Source organism: Simochromis diagramma, unplaced genomic scaffold (genome assembly GCF_900408965.1).
Source record: "Simochromis diagramma unplaced genomic scaffold, fSimDia1.1 OVJJ01000561.1, whole genome shotgun sequence".
Lineage (NCBI taxonomy): Eukaryota > Metazoa > Chordata > Actinopteri > Cichliformes > Cichlidae > Simochromis > Simochromis diagramma.
This window is the reverse complement of record NW_024387384.1, coordinates 326726-345787: the sequence shown is the minus strand read 5'-3', so window position 1 is coordinate 345787 and position 19062 is coordinate 326726. Positions and strand designations below refer to the sequence as shown.

The window sequence follows — 19062 nt, the reverse complement described above, 5'->3', positions numbered from 1 at the left end:
GTGGGAGAAACGTTTCATCACTCAAGCAACCGACCTCACAGCCCATTGTTCATTCAGGGGGCTGGATTCAGTCATTGTGCAAATGTCCTGTTTATAAGGTTGAAACCTGCAGTCAGCTGAGACTGAAGGAGTCACTTAGACGATCGTGAAACGTTTCCCCCACTGAAAACGTCCAGATGAACAGAATCAGCCTTTTGGGAAAAATGTTGGATGTTGTCTTCAGGAGCTGCGTACCCAAAAGTATAGTGAGAGTGACCTGTGAGAGTCTGTCACAGGCAGAAGACTTTCTACAGAACTCCAGGCGAGGATCTGAATGGATCACGATCCAGAGTTGTGCCTGTGGAGTGGTCGGTGGGTGTTGTGGTGGTGATCCCTGAAGCAGACAGGCCTAAGAAGAGGCCTATGGAGCTTGGTTTACTTGTGGACTCTGGAGGCTGCAGAGCGGTAACAATGGGCAGAACACATCTCTGGTCATGGCTGAATGAACCAAACCTCTGCTGTGAGAGTTAGGGGAAGCCTTGAGCAAGACTTTTGTTCAGTCTTAAAGAAATTCTGGCAAACCATCAGGCAACTCTGGGGGGAAGCAGATTTATGGTTGAGCAGTGTTTGCTGCCTATAGGCTGCAGACTACCCATCTGCCTGCAGAGAGCTCTGCTGCCAGAGGGAGGCAGTGTACAGAGTCTGTGGTTCAACCATCTGAGGGCCACTCTTGCTCATGTTGTTGTTGATCTTACATACAAAAAGTAGAAATTGAGAATTGAACTCCTGTTCCCGGTGAACTCTGCTATCGCTCCCTTCTCTATTCCAGCCCACTTATCAACCAATCAGCAATGCAGATACTTACATAATCTACACCCAGAGGCGCTCAGTCAGGATCGAGAAGAGTGCACGGAAATAAAAAAACAAACACGTCGCCCCCTCTGTCCCTTCAAAGGTATCGAGTATCGTCCCTTTGTATGGAGCTATCTGTTCTCTGAGTGTACAACTACAGTCAGAGCCTCGTCTTTGCCTGCAGAAAGTCAGACAGGTGTTTTCAAATGGTTTTAAAAATCATATTACTCCAGTTCTGACCTCCTAACGCTGGCTTCCATTTGAATTTGGGATCTATTTTAAATCCTTTTACTGGTTTTTAAATCCTTAAATGATATATTTGCCTTATACGGTTCACTCCGGTCAGCTGAGCAGCTGAAACTTAGAGGAGACCCTGAAGCTCTTCCTCTAGTAGGCTGTCGACTTCAGACGTGGTTTTTAAAAACTCATTTTTATACACTGGCCTTTGACTCAGTGGGTAACTGACACTGTTATTCTATTGTTAGTTATTTATTGTACTTTTTGTACTTCTGCTGTACAGCACTTGGGCCAGCTATGTGTTCTAAGTGCTACATAAAGGAATTATGGTACGGGAACTGTAACTCCCATAACTGCTTACCAATTTGTTCAATTAAAAGAATCGCAAGTTTCTGACAGCCGCGAGTACAACAATGGACTGCACCAAAATGCTTATGGGTGCATTCCCACCTACATGATACAGGAAGCGAATTTTCTTATTGAAAAATCTGCTCCCCGAGTCACTGTGCAGAGCTCCATGTTGGATTTTTACACTGGTTGCTCTTCCTGACCCCAAACGGGACCTGTGTCTCCTCCCGGTGTTTCTAAGTAACAAAGTAACTCCAAATATCTCCACCATGGATGGAGAAAGTCTGTCCTCCTATATTTCATGAAACTCTTAAATACTGTGGTTTATTCTGTCTCTGTGAAGCTGCGAGGAGAGTAATGTGCAGTAAAGAGAAAGAATAATGATTTTATGTTTTAGATTAGATTAGATGAAACTTTATTAATCCCTCGGGTGGGTTCCTCCGGGAAATTCAGTAAATGATGTATGAACAGAGCTGAAAGGACAAACCTCACAGAACAATGGGATGTTCTTTAAAAGTAAGAGCAGGTCTTTTTTAACGAGCTTCAGTGATAAATAAGGTCATCGCAAGGTGAGAACTGCAGACAGCCAGGCGTGAATCTTATCTCCCAAAGTCACACACGGTGTGATTCCACAATAACACACAGGTGACTGAGTGTTGCCGTGGGTTACGCTAGCCTCCACTTTCACAATGAGGAAATGTTAACATCTGGAGAATTCCCAGGTAAGTGGTCAAGTATCCGGATTCACGGCCAGGACGATCTTGATGAGCACACGGAAAAGTTCCCCGAACCCGTCGGTAACACGGCTAACTTTGTTGTTGGCTAACTTTGTTGTTGGCTAACTTTACACGGGTCTCGCTCTGGGCCCGGGATTCTCTGGGATCTGTGTTTTGGGCCAATCACGGGCCTTTACCTGGCTGAGCAGGTGTCTAGTATAACCAGCTTCCCCTGGCTGAGTGATGTTTGAGGCTGGTGAAGAGGACTGGCTATTTAGATTTGTGTCGTTTGCAGCTTTAACACAATCGCTGTGCGTGGGTCTGCTCGTTGCATTAAAGACTAACAGGCTATGTTGGGACCAACGCAGGAGCATTAGGACCGTTACACTCCTCGTCCCCTTCATAGACCACGGTACAATTCTGGATGGATGAGCACCAGGGTACATCCATGCAGCCCCAGCAGGTCCCCGAGGCCGTCTGCTGGCTGTGCAGCAAACAAGATCTAAAGGAGGCGGAGCTTTTCCATCAGTGGCCAAACTGTGGCGCTGTCTCCCCCTGAGTTTGACATCTCATTGGGTTCTTTCTCAAAGCAGCTAAAAGCCTTTTAAACCTGCTTTTGGGAACTTTTCTGTTTTTCTCTCTGAAAAAAAAAGCCAGAGGTTGGAGAGAAGTCTCCAGAAGCATGGCCTCAGCCTTGGTGGTGCTGTCCAGCATGCTGTAACTTGTCATTTCAACTGCTGAAATCAATTAAATCTTTTCTTTACCTCCTTAAAGAAAGAAAACCCGAACACTGAGAGTGCCAGTGCTGAAAATCCAAGACGTACGGCTGTAAGGTGCACCTGTAAACACCTGGATTTTAGAAGCTAATGTGGGAGAAATATACACTCTTTCTGTAGTATTTGGGATTAAATGAAGAATTTTTTTCCAAAAAAGTCTGGAGTTGGTTTCTTCGAGGATAGCAAAGAGAATGCGTAAACAGGAAGTGAATCCTGGTGTCAGAACCTGTATCCAGTGTTTTTGTAACAGAGCGATCACAGCTCTGATTTAGACACGCCTTACATCTTACAGCTCTGTGCACCTGTTGTATAGTTCACACACTGGTCCTCCAAACAGTGAGCACTGGTGTAACCCCAGCTGAAAAACAGTCATACCTCTTTTGGTGACAGAATAGAAATGTAGTCTTCATAGATGGAACGAGCTTTCTCCTCAATGGCGCTCTTGTTCATCTCCTGTTTGAGGTCCTCGCAGGCGAGCCAAAACAACATGTTCTCCTCGCTGTACTCTGTCCGCAGGAACTCCCGGAAAACATTTCGACCTGCCGGATTCCTCATCAGCTTGTCGAAGGACTGAGACCACAGCCGGATCTCTTCTAACGATGGTTTGGTGCTGAGGAAGAAGCGGGGAAAGCTTTGTTCATCTTCATCTGTTCATTTATGTATGTTCCTGGTCTGCAGTTAGCTGATATCAAACTGAACGTACGAATATTTGGATATTTCTGATTTAATTGCAGTTGTGAGGCTAAACACTGAGAGTCTGTAAAGATCCTAGAGCTGTTAATGAAGGATAAACTGATGTAGGCATGGTCAGACCACATCTGTGTTTGAACACGTTTCCTTTGCAGGTAAATAAAACTCACACTCAGGCTCAGCTTATTCCCATACTGCGTACTACTCCCATCAACATGTTTCACGGCTTGCTGAGCTCAGCTGAGGTCATACTGCCCCCTGGTGGCATTTTTCTGCAGTGCTGAAAAAGTTGTGTTTTTCATGTTTTTGAGGTCGAGCAGAGAACGATCGACCGCAGTGACTCACCAAGCTTCACAGTTTGGTATGGTTTCCATCTTTGTGTCCGGTATCTTCTTCCTCCTCCTCCACCTCTGCCTCTCCTCTTCATTCCTGACAGTGAGACTGACATGATAAAACAGCCTTCAGACAGGAAACGCGCACACACACAAACTCGCACAAACAGCACAGCCACACACGATGAGGTTAAGGGCAGCACTGACCACAGGTATGTTTGCACCAGGTAAGGCAGGTGTGTCTCACCATGAACAGCTGCAGCAGCAGCACCAGCAGAAGCAGCAGGCGTTGGGCCGCTGGGAATTTTGGGTAGTGGCCGTGCCCCGCCCCCCTCCCGTCCCGGTCAGTGCAGAGGTCTCGCTGCGACCTCCGCCCATGGTGAGCTCCGCCCCTCGCTCGGCCGGAATCGGACCTGTGTACTGTACAGATACATACTCAGGGTGATTAGTGTTGGGGAGGTTACTTTTAAAATGTATTCCACTACAGATTACAGATTACATGCCCCAAAATGTATTTTGTAACGTATTCCATTATGCGACTCAATGAGAGTAACTATTCTGAATACTTTGGATTACTTAATATATTATCATGCTTTTTCCAACTACATGAATGTATTGCTGTGTGATTTATTACTGAAGGTTACTCTCCATACCAACACCAACTAGATGTTTAAATCTTAATATAAATGAGTAACAGTAGGTGGACATTAGGTAAGGCTGCACTTTTTGCAGCGATCTCGTATAGAAAATTATTCGGCGCGTATATAAAACAGGTCCGCGGCTCCGAACCGTAGTAAAGGGACGTCTGACTAATACGTCGGGCTCGTAGCCGAAAACTAGCTTTACTTTGTTGTCTGAGTCAACTTTGCTAGCGAGAGACAGAGAGAGGCGTTGAAAGGCTGCTCCAACGGAGCTTATTGTTTCAGAGGAAAACACGAACACAGCGTACAGTCGAGTCTTAACAGCTTACTTACAGCTGGGCTCGTCAGGCTCTCTTCTTGGCTGCAGTGGTTATTATTATATTTACATGCTTCCAGCTCCCGTTTCTGCTCCGTGACAGCTCGTACGTTTCCTTTTTCTCCCTCCTCGCTCACAGACACATAACGGGTATGGCAGTCCATTCTCCCTGCAGCACGGACTACACTGCCCATCAGGCTGCATGCTTTAGGGCAATGCCTGTAACTAGGGCTGCCACAAACGATTATTTTGATAGTTGACTAATCAGATCATGCATCCATTGAACGTAAAACGTACAGCTTATTGCACCAGCAGCAGCTGCTCTTATATAACTATCATTAGCTTACAGCTTTCAGTGTTTCAGGTATGTGCTAACTAAAAATAAAGACAAGATGATAGTTTATTAAATTTAAATGAAATTTGCAGATTGTTTCGGTGGAGTTTAATAAACTCACCGGAGTAAATTCTCGAGCATCTCACACTTCTGATGATCAGTTGTCTGCTTGACGTTTATTCAGCTGTGTAAAAACTATAACTTTAATCTCAGCCAAACCGATTTACTCAGGAACAAATAAAACGTCGGAGCACTTTTGAAAATATGCGGTGTCTTGATAAACTGAGCAGATATTTGAGGTTTACACAGCTACATTCTTGCCTGAAAATATGTTAAACGTTTATTTTGTGACCCAGAAAGAATAATAAGAGTAATATTAAAACTAACTAGCTGCCACCATTGTTGGAAACTGAGCAGGGCTGCGCTATGAATTCTGGGACACAGCTTCTTCTTCTTCGGGGTTTAACGGCAGCTGGCATCCTTGTACATGCAGTGCTGGCATCTTCTGTTTCAGTCCGTTATTACACTCTTAAATCCTACTACTTATTCCTGCGTCTTTTGGGATCTTACAAAGCTTCAAACGAAACGTCGACTATTAAATTAGTCGTCGACGATTTTGATAGTCGACGTAATCGTGACTAGTCGACTAATCGTGGCAGCCCTACCTGTAACACTCTGCCTATTGCCTTCATATTAAACATTTTTAAAAATATTTCTTCACGTCATTATGAGACGCGAGATTGAGACACAGACATTTGAGCCTCTTAATGCGTGTTTTCCTTGGGTTTCCACCAGTGTGTAATTACCAAAAATAGAGAGGGGACAGCCTAACATATGAAACCGCTGTGTAATCCCTTTATTTAAACAAAGTAACTGTAATTTGAATACCACCTTTTTTAAATGGTAACTGTTAGGGCTGTGCGATATGACCAAAATCTCATATCCCGATATAAGAATTCTATCGTCCCGATAACGATATAAATCACATAAATGTAACATTTTCTGTAAATTCTGTGAATCTCGGGCAGCTCGTCGTGCGGGAAGTGTTTCCAGCTGCGCGTCATGTATCTGGAGTCGAGTGTTTTAACAGATGTATGAAACGATACATTTTAGACATAAGTTGTAACGGCCGCCGTTTTCTTTGTGAGTATTTATTACACGGCGTGCTGCGGGGAAAAGCCTGTTCTAACGTTTGAGTCTAAGGTTTATTTTTTAGCACCTGGCTCTTTTTTGCTTCTCATCTGTAAATAATCTGCTCTTTCATGTGATTCGGTTTATTTTGTAAAGTCTCAACAGGATCTTGAGCTTTATTGTGAAAGGTTTATGTGGTACATAAACAAGCGGACACGCGATGGTGTTACCGTCGTTGTTGCTAACGACAACGCATAAAAACAGGCGCTTGTCCGTCCATAGTGTGGTTATATTAAATATAAGAGAAAGAGAGAACTTTAATAAATTAATATAGCCACTACAGTGTCCATCAAAACGATGAAAAAATATTGCCGTAAACAGTTTATTTTGCGACACCACGAAACAAACAATAGCGTAAAATGAAACGATAGACGTTTTTATATCGTCATCCGATATATATCGTTATATCGAACAGCCCTAGTAACTGTAAAGGAGTACAGTTACTCATATTTTGAATTTAAATACGTATAGGCGGTACATGTATTACGTTACTTCCCAACACTGGGGTGATACCAGAAAAGACGTTACAGTTAATGTGGAGGCGATTTTTGATCTTTCTAGCAAAAAAAACCATTTTTATTCATTTTATAATATTATTATAATCAAGTAAGAAGTATAAATCATGTGTTACAAGGGCGATTGTGGCTCAAGAGTTGGCAGTTCGTCTTGTAATTGGAAGGTTGCCGGTTCGAGCCCCGACAGTCTCGGTCGTTGTGTCCTTAGGCAAGACACTTCACCTACCTGCCTACTGGTGATGGCCAGAGGGGCCGATGGCGCGATATGGCAGCCTCGTCTCTGTCAGTCTGCCCCAGGGCAGCTGTGGCTACAACTGTAGCTGCCTCCACCAGTGTGTGAATGTGAGAGTGAATGAATAGTGGAATTGTAAAGCGCTTTGAGGGTCTCGAAAAGCGCTGTATAAATGCAATCCATTATTATTATTATTATTACATTAATTTGTGCTTCACAACAAAACTATCCTTCATTACAAAGGCTGGAGTTTTAAAGAAGAAGGAACATTCAACGTCTGCAGCCGCATGAAGACACTCGTAAACACTCGCAAACGTATTTCCAAGAGTTTCACTTTCAGGAGGAGAATATTTCACTCAGTCGCCCAACTGTGAATTAAAAACTCTGTGACACACAATTTACTGCAAATTGAACAAAATCTAAGAGAAAAAAGTCATGGCTGTTGTGTTTGTGATAGTTGCTACCCAGACTGTTTGTTATCAGAAGGAAGGCATGATCTGCACTTGGATGCTCAGTCTTTGGCCTTGTCCTGACACTCAGAGCTCACACTCAGTCAGTACAAGTTAGCCCCACCCACAGAAGCCATGAATGCATAAACGCATGTGGCACAATAACACAGTAATATTAGCATGTACCCTATGCTAAAGGAAGTACTGAAGCTCCTTTCCTTAGTGTTTGGATAACTGGAACACCACAGATACTTCCTGTCACATGTCTCAGTTCGATACCTTCCTAAGCATATTGGTCTATTGGAACGCACTCTGTTTGGCCTACCTGCACAGGTACTATAGTGACTGAGACCACTTGAAAAAGCTGGGAGGAGACAGTTAACCGTTTGAGTTTAAAGCTGCTTCAGCTGATGATCTTGGGCTCAGTCAGGATGTGACGACTCAGAGAAATGACGCTGCTTCCTGCTCAGGTCACAGGACGAAACTTGAGCTTAAAATCTCCCTTCCCAATAACCTTTACAGTAATGACAGCGAGCTTGCACCTGTAAACAAACAGTGACACATTCTTTTCCATTTGCACCATATTGCGCCGATATTAACAATTGGTGTTCGCTCTCTCTGCGGTAGAGTATCACTTCCTGTTACTGCTCAAACACAGTGATGGTTTTGAGTAGCTTACCTGCTTAGCAATTTAATTAAAAGGGTTCAAGGTTCAAGGTTCTTTGTCACATGCATAGTTATACAAGTATAACACACAGTGAAATGTAGCCTGACACGCTCCTCGACATGTGCAAAAAGATTGGGGGGGGGGGTGTAGAGGAAAAACATTATACATATATGTAGTATATACATTGGGTGAATGTGCAGTAGTAGCAGCAAGCAGGTGAATTCTGTACATTAATATGAATAGACATCTGACTATTTTACAGGATAGACAATATAAACATATTTAAAATTAAAGGAATTGAAATGTACATTGTGCCTTGGTTTAGTGTCTGGAAGAGTCCTGACTCAGTCAATTATAGATGATGTGAGAGGGCGGGTGTGTGTGTTTAGGGCACGGATGGCTTGGGGATAGAAGCTCCTCTTGAGTCTCTCTGTCCTTGCCCGGAAGATGCGGAACCTTCTACCAGATTGCAGAAGTTGGAACAGTTTGTTGCCAGGATGGGACGGGTCCTTCAGTATCTGCGCTGCTCTAGTCCGGCATCTCCTGGTGTAGGTGTCCTGAAGCGGGGGGAGAGCAATCCTGCAGCAGCGTTCTGCTGTACGGATCACTCTCTGGAGAGCTTTTTGGTCCTTCACACAGCTGTTCCCAAACCACGATGTCATGTTCTGTGTGAGGATGCTCTCCACAGCGCCTGTATAGAAAATCCTGAGGATCTTTGGAGAGACCCTGAACTTCCTCAGTTGTCGTAGGTGATACAGGCGCTGCCTAGCCTTTTTGGTCTGGACCTGAATGTGGGCAGCCCATGTCAGGTCTGAGGAGATGTGGACACCAAGATACTTGAAGGACTGCACCCTCTCCACTGGAGCTCCATTGATGATAATGGGCTTGTAGTCTCTGTGCTGACCCCTTCTGAAGTCCACCACCAGCTCCTTGGTCTTGCTGACGTTCAGCTGGAGGTGGTTGTCCTGGCACCACGATGCCAGATTCTTCACTTCATCCATGTAGGCCGCCTCATCGTTGTTGGAGATGGCACCCAACACCACTGTGTCGTCAGCAAACTTCACAATGGTGTTGGAGCCATGGGTGGCCACACAGTCTGAAGTGTAGAGGGAGTAGAGCAGTGGCGAGAGGACACATCCCTGAGGTGCTCCTGTGTTGATGGTGATGCTGTTGGAGAAGCACCTGCCCACCCTCACCACCTGAGTTCTGCCAGTGAGGAAGTCCAACACCCATGCACACAGACGGCTGTTAAGTCCCAGATCCCTCAGCTTTGTGAACAGTCTGCAGGGCACTATTGTGTTAAACGCTGAACTGTAATCAACAAACAGCATTCGCACATAGTTACCCTGTTTCTTGTCCACATGGCTGAGAGTGGTGTGTAGGACGTGGGCGATGGCATCCTCTGTGGATCTGTTGGATCTGTAGGCGAACTGCAGCGGATCTGTGGTGTCTGGGATGGAGGAGGAGATGATGTTCTTCAGCAGCCTCTCAAACACCTTCATTACTATCGAGGTCAGTGCAACTGGCCGGTAATCGTTCAGGGATGAGGGTTTGCTGTTCTTGGGCACAGGGATGATGGTGGATCTTTTGAAGCATGTGGGGACCACAGACTTCGCCAGGGACTCGTTGAAGATGTAAGTGAACACACCTGCTAGCTGGTCAGCACAGCAGCGCAGCAGACGGCCGGTGATGCCGTCTGGCCCCGCCGCTTTCCTTGTGTTCACTCTCCTCAGTGCCGCTCGGACGTCATGCTCCGCGATGCTGGTCACCGGTCTCTCGCTGATGACGTCACTGTCCTCGGTAGTCAGGCGGTAGATAGCATTAGCCGCCTGGCTAACCTCGAAACGGGCGTAGAACCGATTCAGCTCGTTGGTGAATGCAGAGTCGGCGTTGATCGGCGCAGTGTCCCTGGCTTTGTAGTCCGTAATGGTGCGTAGTCCGTGCCACATACTCCGTGTGTCGCCCTGGTGGAAGTGGGACTCCACACGTTCCCGGTACCGGCGTTTAGCATCTCTCACCGCGCGCCGCACGCCGTATGAGGCCGCTTTGTAGGCGCTCATATCGCCAGTGGCGAGACCCGCGTTGTAGGAGGCGGTCCTGGTGTTTACTGCAGTGCGGATCGATCTGTCCATCCACGGTTTCTGGTTTGGGAATGAGGTGACTCTCGCAGTGGGGATAATCTCCTCCGCTAGCATATTGACGAAGCATACTGCTACTTCCGTAAACTCGTTGATGTCGACTGCGCATGCTCTGAACATGTCCCAGTCGACGTCGTTGAGTGCGTCCTGTAGCGTAGCTTCTGATTGGGCAGTCCACCGTTTTACCCCCCTCGTGGTTACTTCTTCCCTCTGTATGCTTTGCTTATACTGGGGGATGAGGAAGATGGCGTTGTGGTCAGACTTCCCAAAAGCCGGGTGTGAGACAGCTTTGTAGCCCTGCTTGTATGGCGTGTAGCAGTGATCCAAAATTCGATCCCCTCTCGTTGGACACGAGACATGCTGGTAAAAGTTTGGCATGACTTGTCTGAGGTTCGCTTTGTTAAAGTCTCCTGCTACAATGAGGGCTGCGCCCGGGTCCTTGTTTTGAAGCGAGCTCAGCACATCATGTAATTCGGACAAAGCCATACCTGTGTCCGCTTGGGGTGGGATGTAGACCGCCGTGGCGATGACCGAGGTGAACTCACGGGGCAGATAGAAAGGGCGGCACTTAATGCTCAGGAACTCCAGATGTGGCGAGCAGCCGCTGGAGAGAGTAGAAATGCTCCTGGCATCACACCACTTTCTGTTTACCATGAAACACACTCCCCCACCTTTGGTTTTGTTTGACTCTGCCGTTCTGTCCGCGCGGAGCACAAAGAATGAATCCGACGGAGTTACGGCCTGGTCCGGCACGGTGGGGGTCAGCCATGTCTCCGTGAAGCACAGAATGTTGCAGTCCCTCATGTCACGTTGGAAGGTGACCCTTGCTCTTAGGTCGTCGAGCTTGTTCTCCATGGATTGTACATTGGCCAGTAGGATACTGGGCAGTGGTGCGCGATGCACCTGCTGTCTCAGTCTGTTCCTAATACCAGCGCGTTTCCCCCGGCACTTCTTTGTTCTGCGCCTCGGATGAGCGGCCCGTCCTTTGTTGTTCTCCGCGCCGCGTAGAATCTCTGGCGGCCAGGAAGGGTCGGGTTTAAAAGTGTCCAAGATTAGATGTGCAACCTTGGCACCGATGTTTATAAGTGATCCGCTGTCGTAAACTATAAGACTAGAGGATTTTGGGATGAAAACCAGAGCAAAAAATAGGTAAAAAACAAGAAAAGTAGATAGTCGGAGCGGAGTGGTCAGGAAGGCGTCTGGACGTGGCCGCGCCATCTTGGAAGACTTGGAAAACTTAGATACCTTCTTTTTTCATAGTATAATCTTCACGCTTCATCCGAAGCACACTCTCTGTGTGCTCACTCCCTAATTTATAGCCAAAGTATTCACTCACTGTGTCTTTACTGTTTCAATAGCTTAGCTTAGCTCGCAGCCGACTCGTTAGCACAATGGCTACTTCACCTGTCCCCCCTTCACTTTCCTGCTCATTGTGTCAGATGTTTAGTTACTCCTCGGCCTCCTTTAGCAGTAATGATACCTGTAACAAATGTAGCATATTTGCAGCTCTGGAGGCAAGGATTACTGAATTGGAGACTCAGCTTCGCACCCTTCATTCACCCGTAGCTAGCCAGGCCCCTGTAGCTGGTGCAGCCGAAGATAGCGTAGGCCCCGCTAGCTGTTTCCCGGCAGACCCCAAGCAGCTGGGGAAAGAGGGCGGCTGGGTGATGGTGAGGAGGAAGCATAGTCCTAAACAGAAGCCCCAGGTACACCACCAACCTGTTCATGTGTCTAACCGTTTTTCCCCACTCGGCGACACACCCGCCGGGGGTCAAACTCTAGTAATTGGTGATTCTGTTCTCAGACATGTGAAGCTAGAGACACCGGCAACCATAGTCAATTGTCTTCCAGGGGCCAGAGCAGACGACATTGAGGGAAATTTAAAATTGCTGGCTAAGGGTAAACGTAAATTCAGTAAAATCATAATTCACGTCGGCAGTAATGACACCCGGTTACGCCAATTGGAGGTCACTAAAATCAATATTGAATCGGTGTGCAACTTTGCCAAAAGAATGTCGGACTGTGTAGTTTTCTCTGGTCCCTCCCCAATCAGACCAGGAGTGACATGTTTAGCCGCATGTTCTCCTTAAATTGCTGGCTGTCTGAGTGGTGTCCCAGAAACGATGTGGGCTTCATAGATAATTGGCAAACCTTCTGGAGGAAACCTGGTCTTGTTAGGAGAGACGGCATCCATCCCACTTTGGATGGAGCAGCTCTCATTTCTAGAAATATGGACAAATTTATTAAACCCCCCAAAATATGACTATCCAGAGTTGGGACCAGGAAGCAGAGCTGCAGTCTTACACGCCTCTCTGCAGCTTCTCTCCTCCTGCTACCCCCCAAAAACCCATCTCCATTGAGACTGTGTCAGCTCCCAAAAAGACAAAAAACAAACTAAAAACCAGCAACAAACAACTTAAACATAAACAATTACAAAGAAAGAACAATACAGTATCCACATCTGAACCAAAGAGTAAAACAGTGAAATGTGGATTATTAAATATTAGGTCTCTCTCCTCCAAGTCTCTGTTAGTACATGACTTAATAACAACAAATCGATTTACTCTGCCTTACAGAAACCTGGTTGCAGCAGGATGATTATGTTAGTTTAAATGAATCAACACCCCCGAGTCATTCTAACTACCAGAAACCTCGAAGCACAGGCCGAGGGGGAGGTGTGGCAGCTATTTTTCACACCAGCCTATTAATCAACCAAAGACCCAGACAGACTTTTAATTCATTTGAAAGCCTGATGCTTAGCCTCGTCCACCCCAGCTGTGAAAGTCAGAAACCAATCTTACTTGTTATCATCTATCGTCCACCTGGGCCTTACACAGAGTTTCTCTCTGATTTCTCAGACTTTTTATCTGATTTAGTTCTGAGCTCAGATAAAATAATTATTGTGGGTGATTTTAACATCCATGTAGATGCTAAATATGTAAAAGAACCCACCCACCACTTTAATCACACTCTAGATCTTGTTTTAACATATGGCATAGGAACTTCATGAACTTCTTCACAAATAAAATTTTAATCATTAGAGAAAAAATTACCAATAATCATCCCACAGATGTAATATTATCTACAGCTACTCTTAGTACCATTGATGTTAAGCTAGACTCTTTTTCTCCAATTGATCTTTCTGAGTTAACTTCAATAATTACTTCCTCCAAACCATCAACGTGTCTTTTAGACCCCATTCCTACAAAACTGCTCAAAGAAGTCCTGCCATTAATTAATTCTTCAATCTTAAATATGATCAACCTATCTCTAATAATCGGCTATGTACCACAGGCCTTCAAGCTGGCTGTAGTTAAACCTTTACTCAAAAAGCATCTCTAGACCCAGCAGTCTTAGCTAATTATAGGCCAATCTCCAACCTTCCTTTCATATCAAACATCCTTGAAAGAGTAGTTGTCACACAGCTAACAGATCATCTGCACAGGAATGGTTTATTTGAAGAGTTTCAGTCAGGTTTCAGAGCTCATCACAGCACAGAAACAGCTTTAGTGAAGGTTACAAATGATCTTCTTATGGCCTCTGACAGTGGACTCATCTCTGTGCTTGTCCTGCTAGACCTCAGTGCAGCGTTCGATACTGTCGACCATAATATCCTATTAGAGCGATTAGAACATGCTGTAGGTATTACAGGTACTGCGCTGCAGTGGTTTGTATCATATCTATCTAATAGACTCCAGTTTGTGCATGTAAATGGAGTCCTCTTCACACACTGAGGTTAATTATGGAGTTCCACAGGGTTCAGTGCTAGGACCAATTCTGTTTACATTATACATGCTTCCCTTAGGCAGCATCATTAGAAGACATAGCATACATTTACACTGCTATGCTGATGACACCCAGCTCTATCTGTGCATGAAGCCAGATAACACACACCGATGAGTTAAACTGCAGGAATGTCTTAAAGACATAAAGACCTGGATGGCTGCTAACTTTCTGCTTCTTAATTCAGATAAAACTGAGGTTATTGTACTCGGCCCCGAAAATCTTAGAAATATGGTATCTAAGCAGATTCTTACTCTGGATGGCATTACCTTGGCCTCCAGTAACACTGTGAGGAACCTTGGAGTCATTTTTGACCAGGACATGTCCTTCAATGCACATATTAAACAAATATGTAAGACTGCTTTCTTCCATTTATGCAACATCTCTAAAGTTAGAAATATCGTGTCTCAGAGTGACGCTGAAAAACTAGTTCATGCATTTATTCCTTCCAGGCTGGACGACTGTAATTCATTATTATCAGGAAGTCCTAAAAACTCCCTGAAAAGCCTTCAGCTAATCCAAAATGCTGCAGCAAGAGTCCTGACAGGGACTAGAAAGAGAGAGCAGATTTCTCTCGTTTTGGCTTCCCTTCATTGGCTTCCTGTTGAATCCAGAATTCAAAATCCTGCTCCTCACATACAAGGTCTTAAATAATCAGGCCCCATCTTATCTTAATGACCTTGTAGTACAATATCACCCTATTAGAGCACTTCGCTCTCACACTGCAGGCCTACTTGTTGTTCCTAGAGTATTTAAAAGTAGAATGGGAGGCAGAGCCTTCAGTTTTCAGGCCCCTCTTCTGTGGAACCAGCTTCCAGTTTGGATTCAGGAGACAGACACTATCTCTACTTTTAAGATTAGGCTTCAAACTTTCCTTTTTGCTAAAGCATATAGTTAAGGCTGGACCAGGTGACCCTGAATCCTCCCTTAGTTATGCTGCAATAGACATAGGCTGCCGGGGATTCCCATGATGCACTGAGTTTTTCCTTTCCAGTCACCTTTCTCACTCACTATGTGTTAACAGACCTCTCTGCACTGAATCATATCTGTTATTAACCTCTGTCTCTCTTCCACAGCATGTCTTTATCCTGTCTTCCTTCTCTCACCCCAACCAATCACAGCAGATGGCCCCGCCCCTCCCTGAGCCTGGCTCTGCCGGAGGTTTCTTCCTGTTAAAAGGGAGTTTTTCCTTCCCACTGTCGCCAAAGTGCTTGCTCATAGGGGGTCATATGATTGTTGTTTTTTTCTCAGTATGTGTTACTGTAGGGTCTGCCTTACAATATAAAGCGCCTTGTGGCGACTGTTGTTGTCATTTGGCGCTGTATAAATAAAATTGAATTTTCAGCCACCCCTCTTTGGTTTTATTACTTTCTTTTAATCTTTAAAGTGCTTTTGCGCAACAGTTCTCCAGCTTTCTGAAGCTCTTCTTCTTTGGACATCGGCTGCTTTTTTTGTTTTTGTTCAGTCCCTGTACCTGACCTTTTTCACGGGAGTGTTTTTAACCCCTGAACTCTGACGTATGAAGCACTAAAGCATAAAAAGTCTTCTAACTCAAGGATGTACACAGCAGACACCTTAGCAAAGACTTTAGACTTTTTGTTACCAGCAGCTGGTTTCTTTAGTCGAATCTGTGAAAAATACCAACGATGACAAAGTCTGAAATAAAATAGTGTTTTTGCACCAAAGGTGACTCCCAAACAGCAGTGAAGGTGAAAACTGAAGAAAAAAGAACAAGTCCAGCAAAGACCTGACACAGGACACTGAGCGATGATCATCTACTTTCCACTGAAGCCTCATCAGAAATGGTCTGAGTGGAAGGGCAGCATCAGGAAGCCATAATGAACGGAAACACAAGGAAAGGTTGAGGTATGGAAATTGCACAAGAACTCAGAAATCAGAGGAACAGGTCTGATGGAGAGATGGATCTTTGATAAACTGATGAGTGTGATCCACCGTGCAGCAACATCTGGAAACATCAGCTTCATGTTTCAGCATGACAATGATCCAAACACAGTGAAGGCACAGCTGGATAGAAACACACGGGGGAACAGAGCCAGACCTCAGCATGACTGAAGCAGCGTGGGATCATCCTGACAGGGAACAAAACATCCAAAGAAGAGCTTTGAATGTCCTTCAAGGAGCCTGGAAAACTGTTCCTGAAGATCCTCACAGAGCTGACAGGAAGTGAACTACACTGGTTGTTTGGCCTTATGAAGCATCCTCCCAGCTCTGCTCAGGTTAAATCGTTCTGGCTGTTTTGCACAGCCAGTCCTAAATCTGAAATATTTGAGTGGGATGATTGGGAAAGATCGAGGATGTTTCCTACTTTATAAATCTATTATGCAGTAAACAAATGTGTATTCACTGCATGCACAGAAACAGATGCACGACTGGTCATTCATTATTACTGCGAGTCCGACACCAACAATAAAAAGTTCATCTCAGTGACTGAAGTTACTGAACAAGTAAAAATCAAAAATCAGAGCCACAATATGAGAGACGGGAAAAAGACACGCTGATTAGAGGAAGAGAAATACACTCACTGTTTGGGAGAAAGAGAGAAAAAAGCAGGAAAGAGTCAAAGTAACATCAAAAAGGAGGAGAGACAAAAACAAAAGAGGAAACAGAAACTAGGGTTTTACAAAATAAAGGGCGTGAATAGAAGAGAGGAAGAGCAAGAGGAAGTGAAAGAGACCCAACATGTGACACACACTTGTGTGTGTGTGTGAGTCATGTTTTTATTTCTCACAGTTGAAGAATATCTCTGCTTTAGAGTTTTTCTTCCCCCAAAATAAAAGTTAAAAGTGACTGTGGGTTTTTTCTGTGCCACTTTGGGCTCCCATGGTTCAACATGCATGTTAGGGTTACTCTGTGATTCAGCTCGAGGTGTTAGTGTGAATGATTATCTGTCTCTCTGTGTTAGACAGAAAAGCCACCTGCCCCCGCCTCTCCCCTCGTGGGGGGGCTGGAGGCTCCAGTTTGGATGAGCGTCTGGAGATGGATGGATGGAAATTCGCATTACTCTGAGATAATCTGGAGGAGAATCACAGCCGCAGTAACATTCATGACAGTTTACTGACATGATGATTTAAATCATTTCTGTGGGTCTGAACGATCGGATTTCTCCAATACTGGACCCACTTCAGTTTGCCTACCAAGCATTGGAGCGGACGATGCCGTCATTCACCTCGTGCATCCTTCCCTCTCTCACCTGGAGACCGCTGGGAGCACTCTGAGAATCATGTTCTTTGATTTCTCCAGTGCCTTTAACACCATTCTTCCCACAGTCCTGAAGGACAAGCTGAAGAACTCAGGAGTGGACCATCACCTCACTACATGGAAAATGGACTACCTCACTGACTGCCCACAGTATGTGAGAACTCAGGGCTGTGTGTCGGAGAGGGTCGTCTGCAGTACGGGCCCCACAGGGAACGGTTCTGGCTCCGTTCCTCTTCTACACTGCAGACGTCTCCCACAACTCCACCCACTGCTTCCTGCAGAAGTTCTCTGACGACTCTGCAATAGTCGGCCTCATCACTGATGGGGACGACAGGGAGTACAGAGAACTGACCCAAGACTTTGTGGACTGGTGCCAGCTGAACTGCCTCCAGATCAACACTAATAAAACCAAGGAGCTGGTGGTAGACTTCCACAGGCACAAACATCCTCCACTGCAACCACTGAACACCCAAGGTATGGACATCGAGGCTGTGGACAGCTACAGGTAGCTTGGTGTTCATCTGAACAATAAACTGGACTGGACTCATAATTCAGACGCCCTCTACAGGAAAGGGCAGAGCAGGCTGTACCTGCTGCGGAGACTCAGGTCGTTTGGAGTGGAGGGCCCACTCCTGAAGACCTTCTATGACTCTGTGGTGGCCTCAGCCATCTTTTAAGGTGCGGTCTGCTAGGGCAGCAGCATCTGTGCTCGGGAAGAGAACTGAACAGGCTGATCCGGAGGTCCAGCTCTGTTCTAGGATGCCCTCTGGACTAGGGCTGGGCCATATCATACCGTTCCCGGTAATACCGGTATAATGTTGGGCAACGATAACAAAATAAAATATCGCGATAGAATATGGGTAAAACGCACATGCGCAGTGCCTTTGTTTTCATACGCACATGGCCGAAAAAGCATGGTGGCAACGGAGAATGAGAAGGGGGAAAGTGGATCATTTAATGAAACAGATGAACCAGAACTGGTTTGTAAAAATGGTGCAACTTCAGTGATGTGGAACTGGTTTGGTGTTTATTCGTCAGATACACACCAAAGCAAATTTTTTTGTAGAACATGCAAGCGGCGTCGTTATTGCCGTATTTGTCGGACTAAAGTGCTCGTAAATCTGGGAGCAATCTGGGTCCTAAACTCTGTCTGCTTCAGGTCCCAAAGTCAAACCAACACTGCGGCATCACTGAGAGTTAAAAACTGTCTAAATTCTTTCATCTGTAATAAAATGATCAGCGTTGCTGCTTTACCAGGTGTAACAGTTAAGTTTAACATCCAGGCATCCATGAAAACAGGATTTATTACATTTAACAGAGTTAGAAGTTAGCAGGAAGTTAGCGGTTAGCTCGCTAGTTTCGCTAGTTACCTAAACATGATATAGCATGTTCTGACTGAGAGATTTCTAAAAAAATTCAAACGTACAGCTCTTCTTCTTGCACACTGCAGTTTAATAATAATAATAATAATAATAATAATGGATTGCATTTATATAGCGCTTTTCTAGGCACCCAAAGCGCTTTACAATTCCACTATTCATTCATTCTCACATTCACACACTGGTGGAGGCAGCTACAGTTGTAGCCACAGCTGCCTTGGGGCAGACTGACAGAAGCGAGGCTGCCATATCGAAAGAGCTGCTTTGT

At 45.3% G+C, this 19062-nt stretch overlaps 1 protein-coding gene and 1 long non-coding RNA gene across 7 annotated transcripts in view; one reads left to right on the top strand and one right to left on the bottom strand.

The window, feature by feature from the left end:
• The window catches only part of rgs19 (regulator of G protein signaling 19), a 40542-nt gene that overhangs the window by 2752 nt on the left and 18728 nt on the right, over nucleotides 1-19062 (bottom strand). For 5 of the 6 annotated variants that reach the window (XM_040009761.1, XM_040009763.1, XM_040009764.1 and 2 more), the window contains 3 exons: nucleotides 4178-4350; nucleotides 3944-4039; nucleotides 3284-3518 (listed from right to left, as the gene is read on the bottom strand). In XM_040009761.1, the coding sequence (XP_039865695.1) occupies nucleotides 3284-3518; nucleotides 3944-4039; nucleotides 4178-4350 (504 nt within the window). The remainder of the gene's footprint in view (nucleotides 1-3283; nucleotides 3519-3943; nucleotides 4040-4177; nucleotides 4351-19062) is intronic. The other variant, XM_040009762.1, reaches the window with a different exon arrangement.
• On the top strand, nucleotides 12135-12380 carry LOC120720143. The gene is made up of 2 exons (XR_005692814.1): nucleotides 12135-12183; nucleotides 12218-12380. It is a non-coding gene; the product is annotated as an uncharacterized LOC120720143 (long non-coding RNA).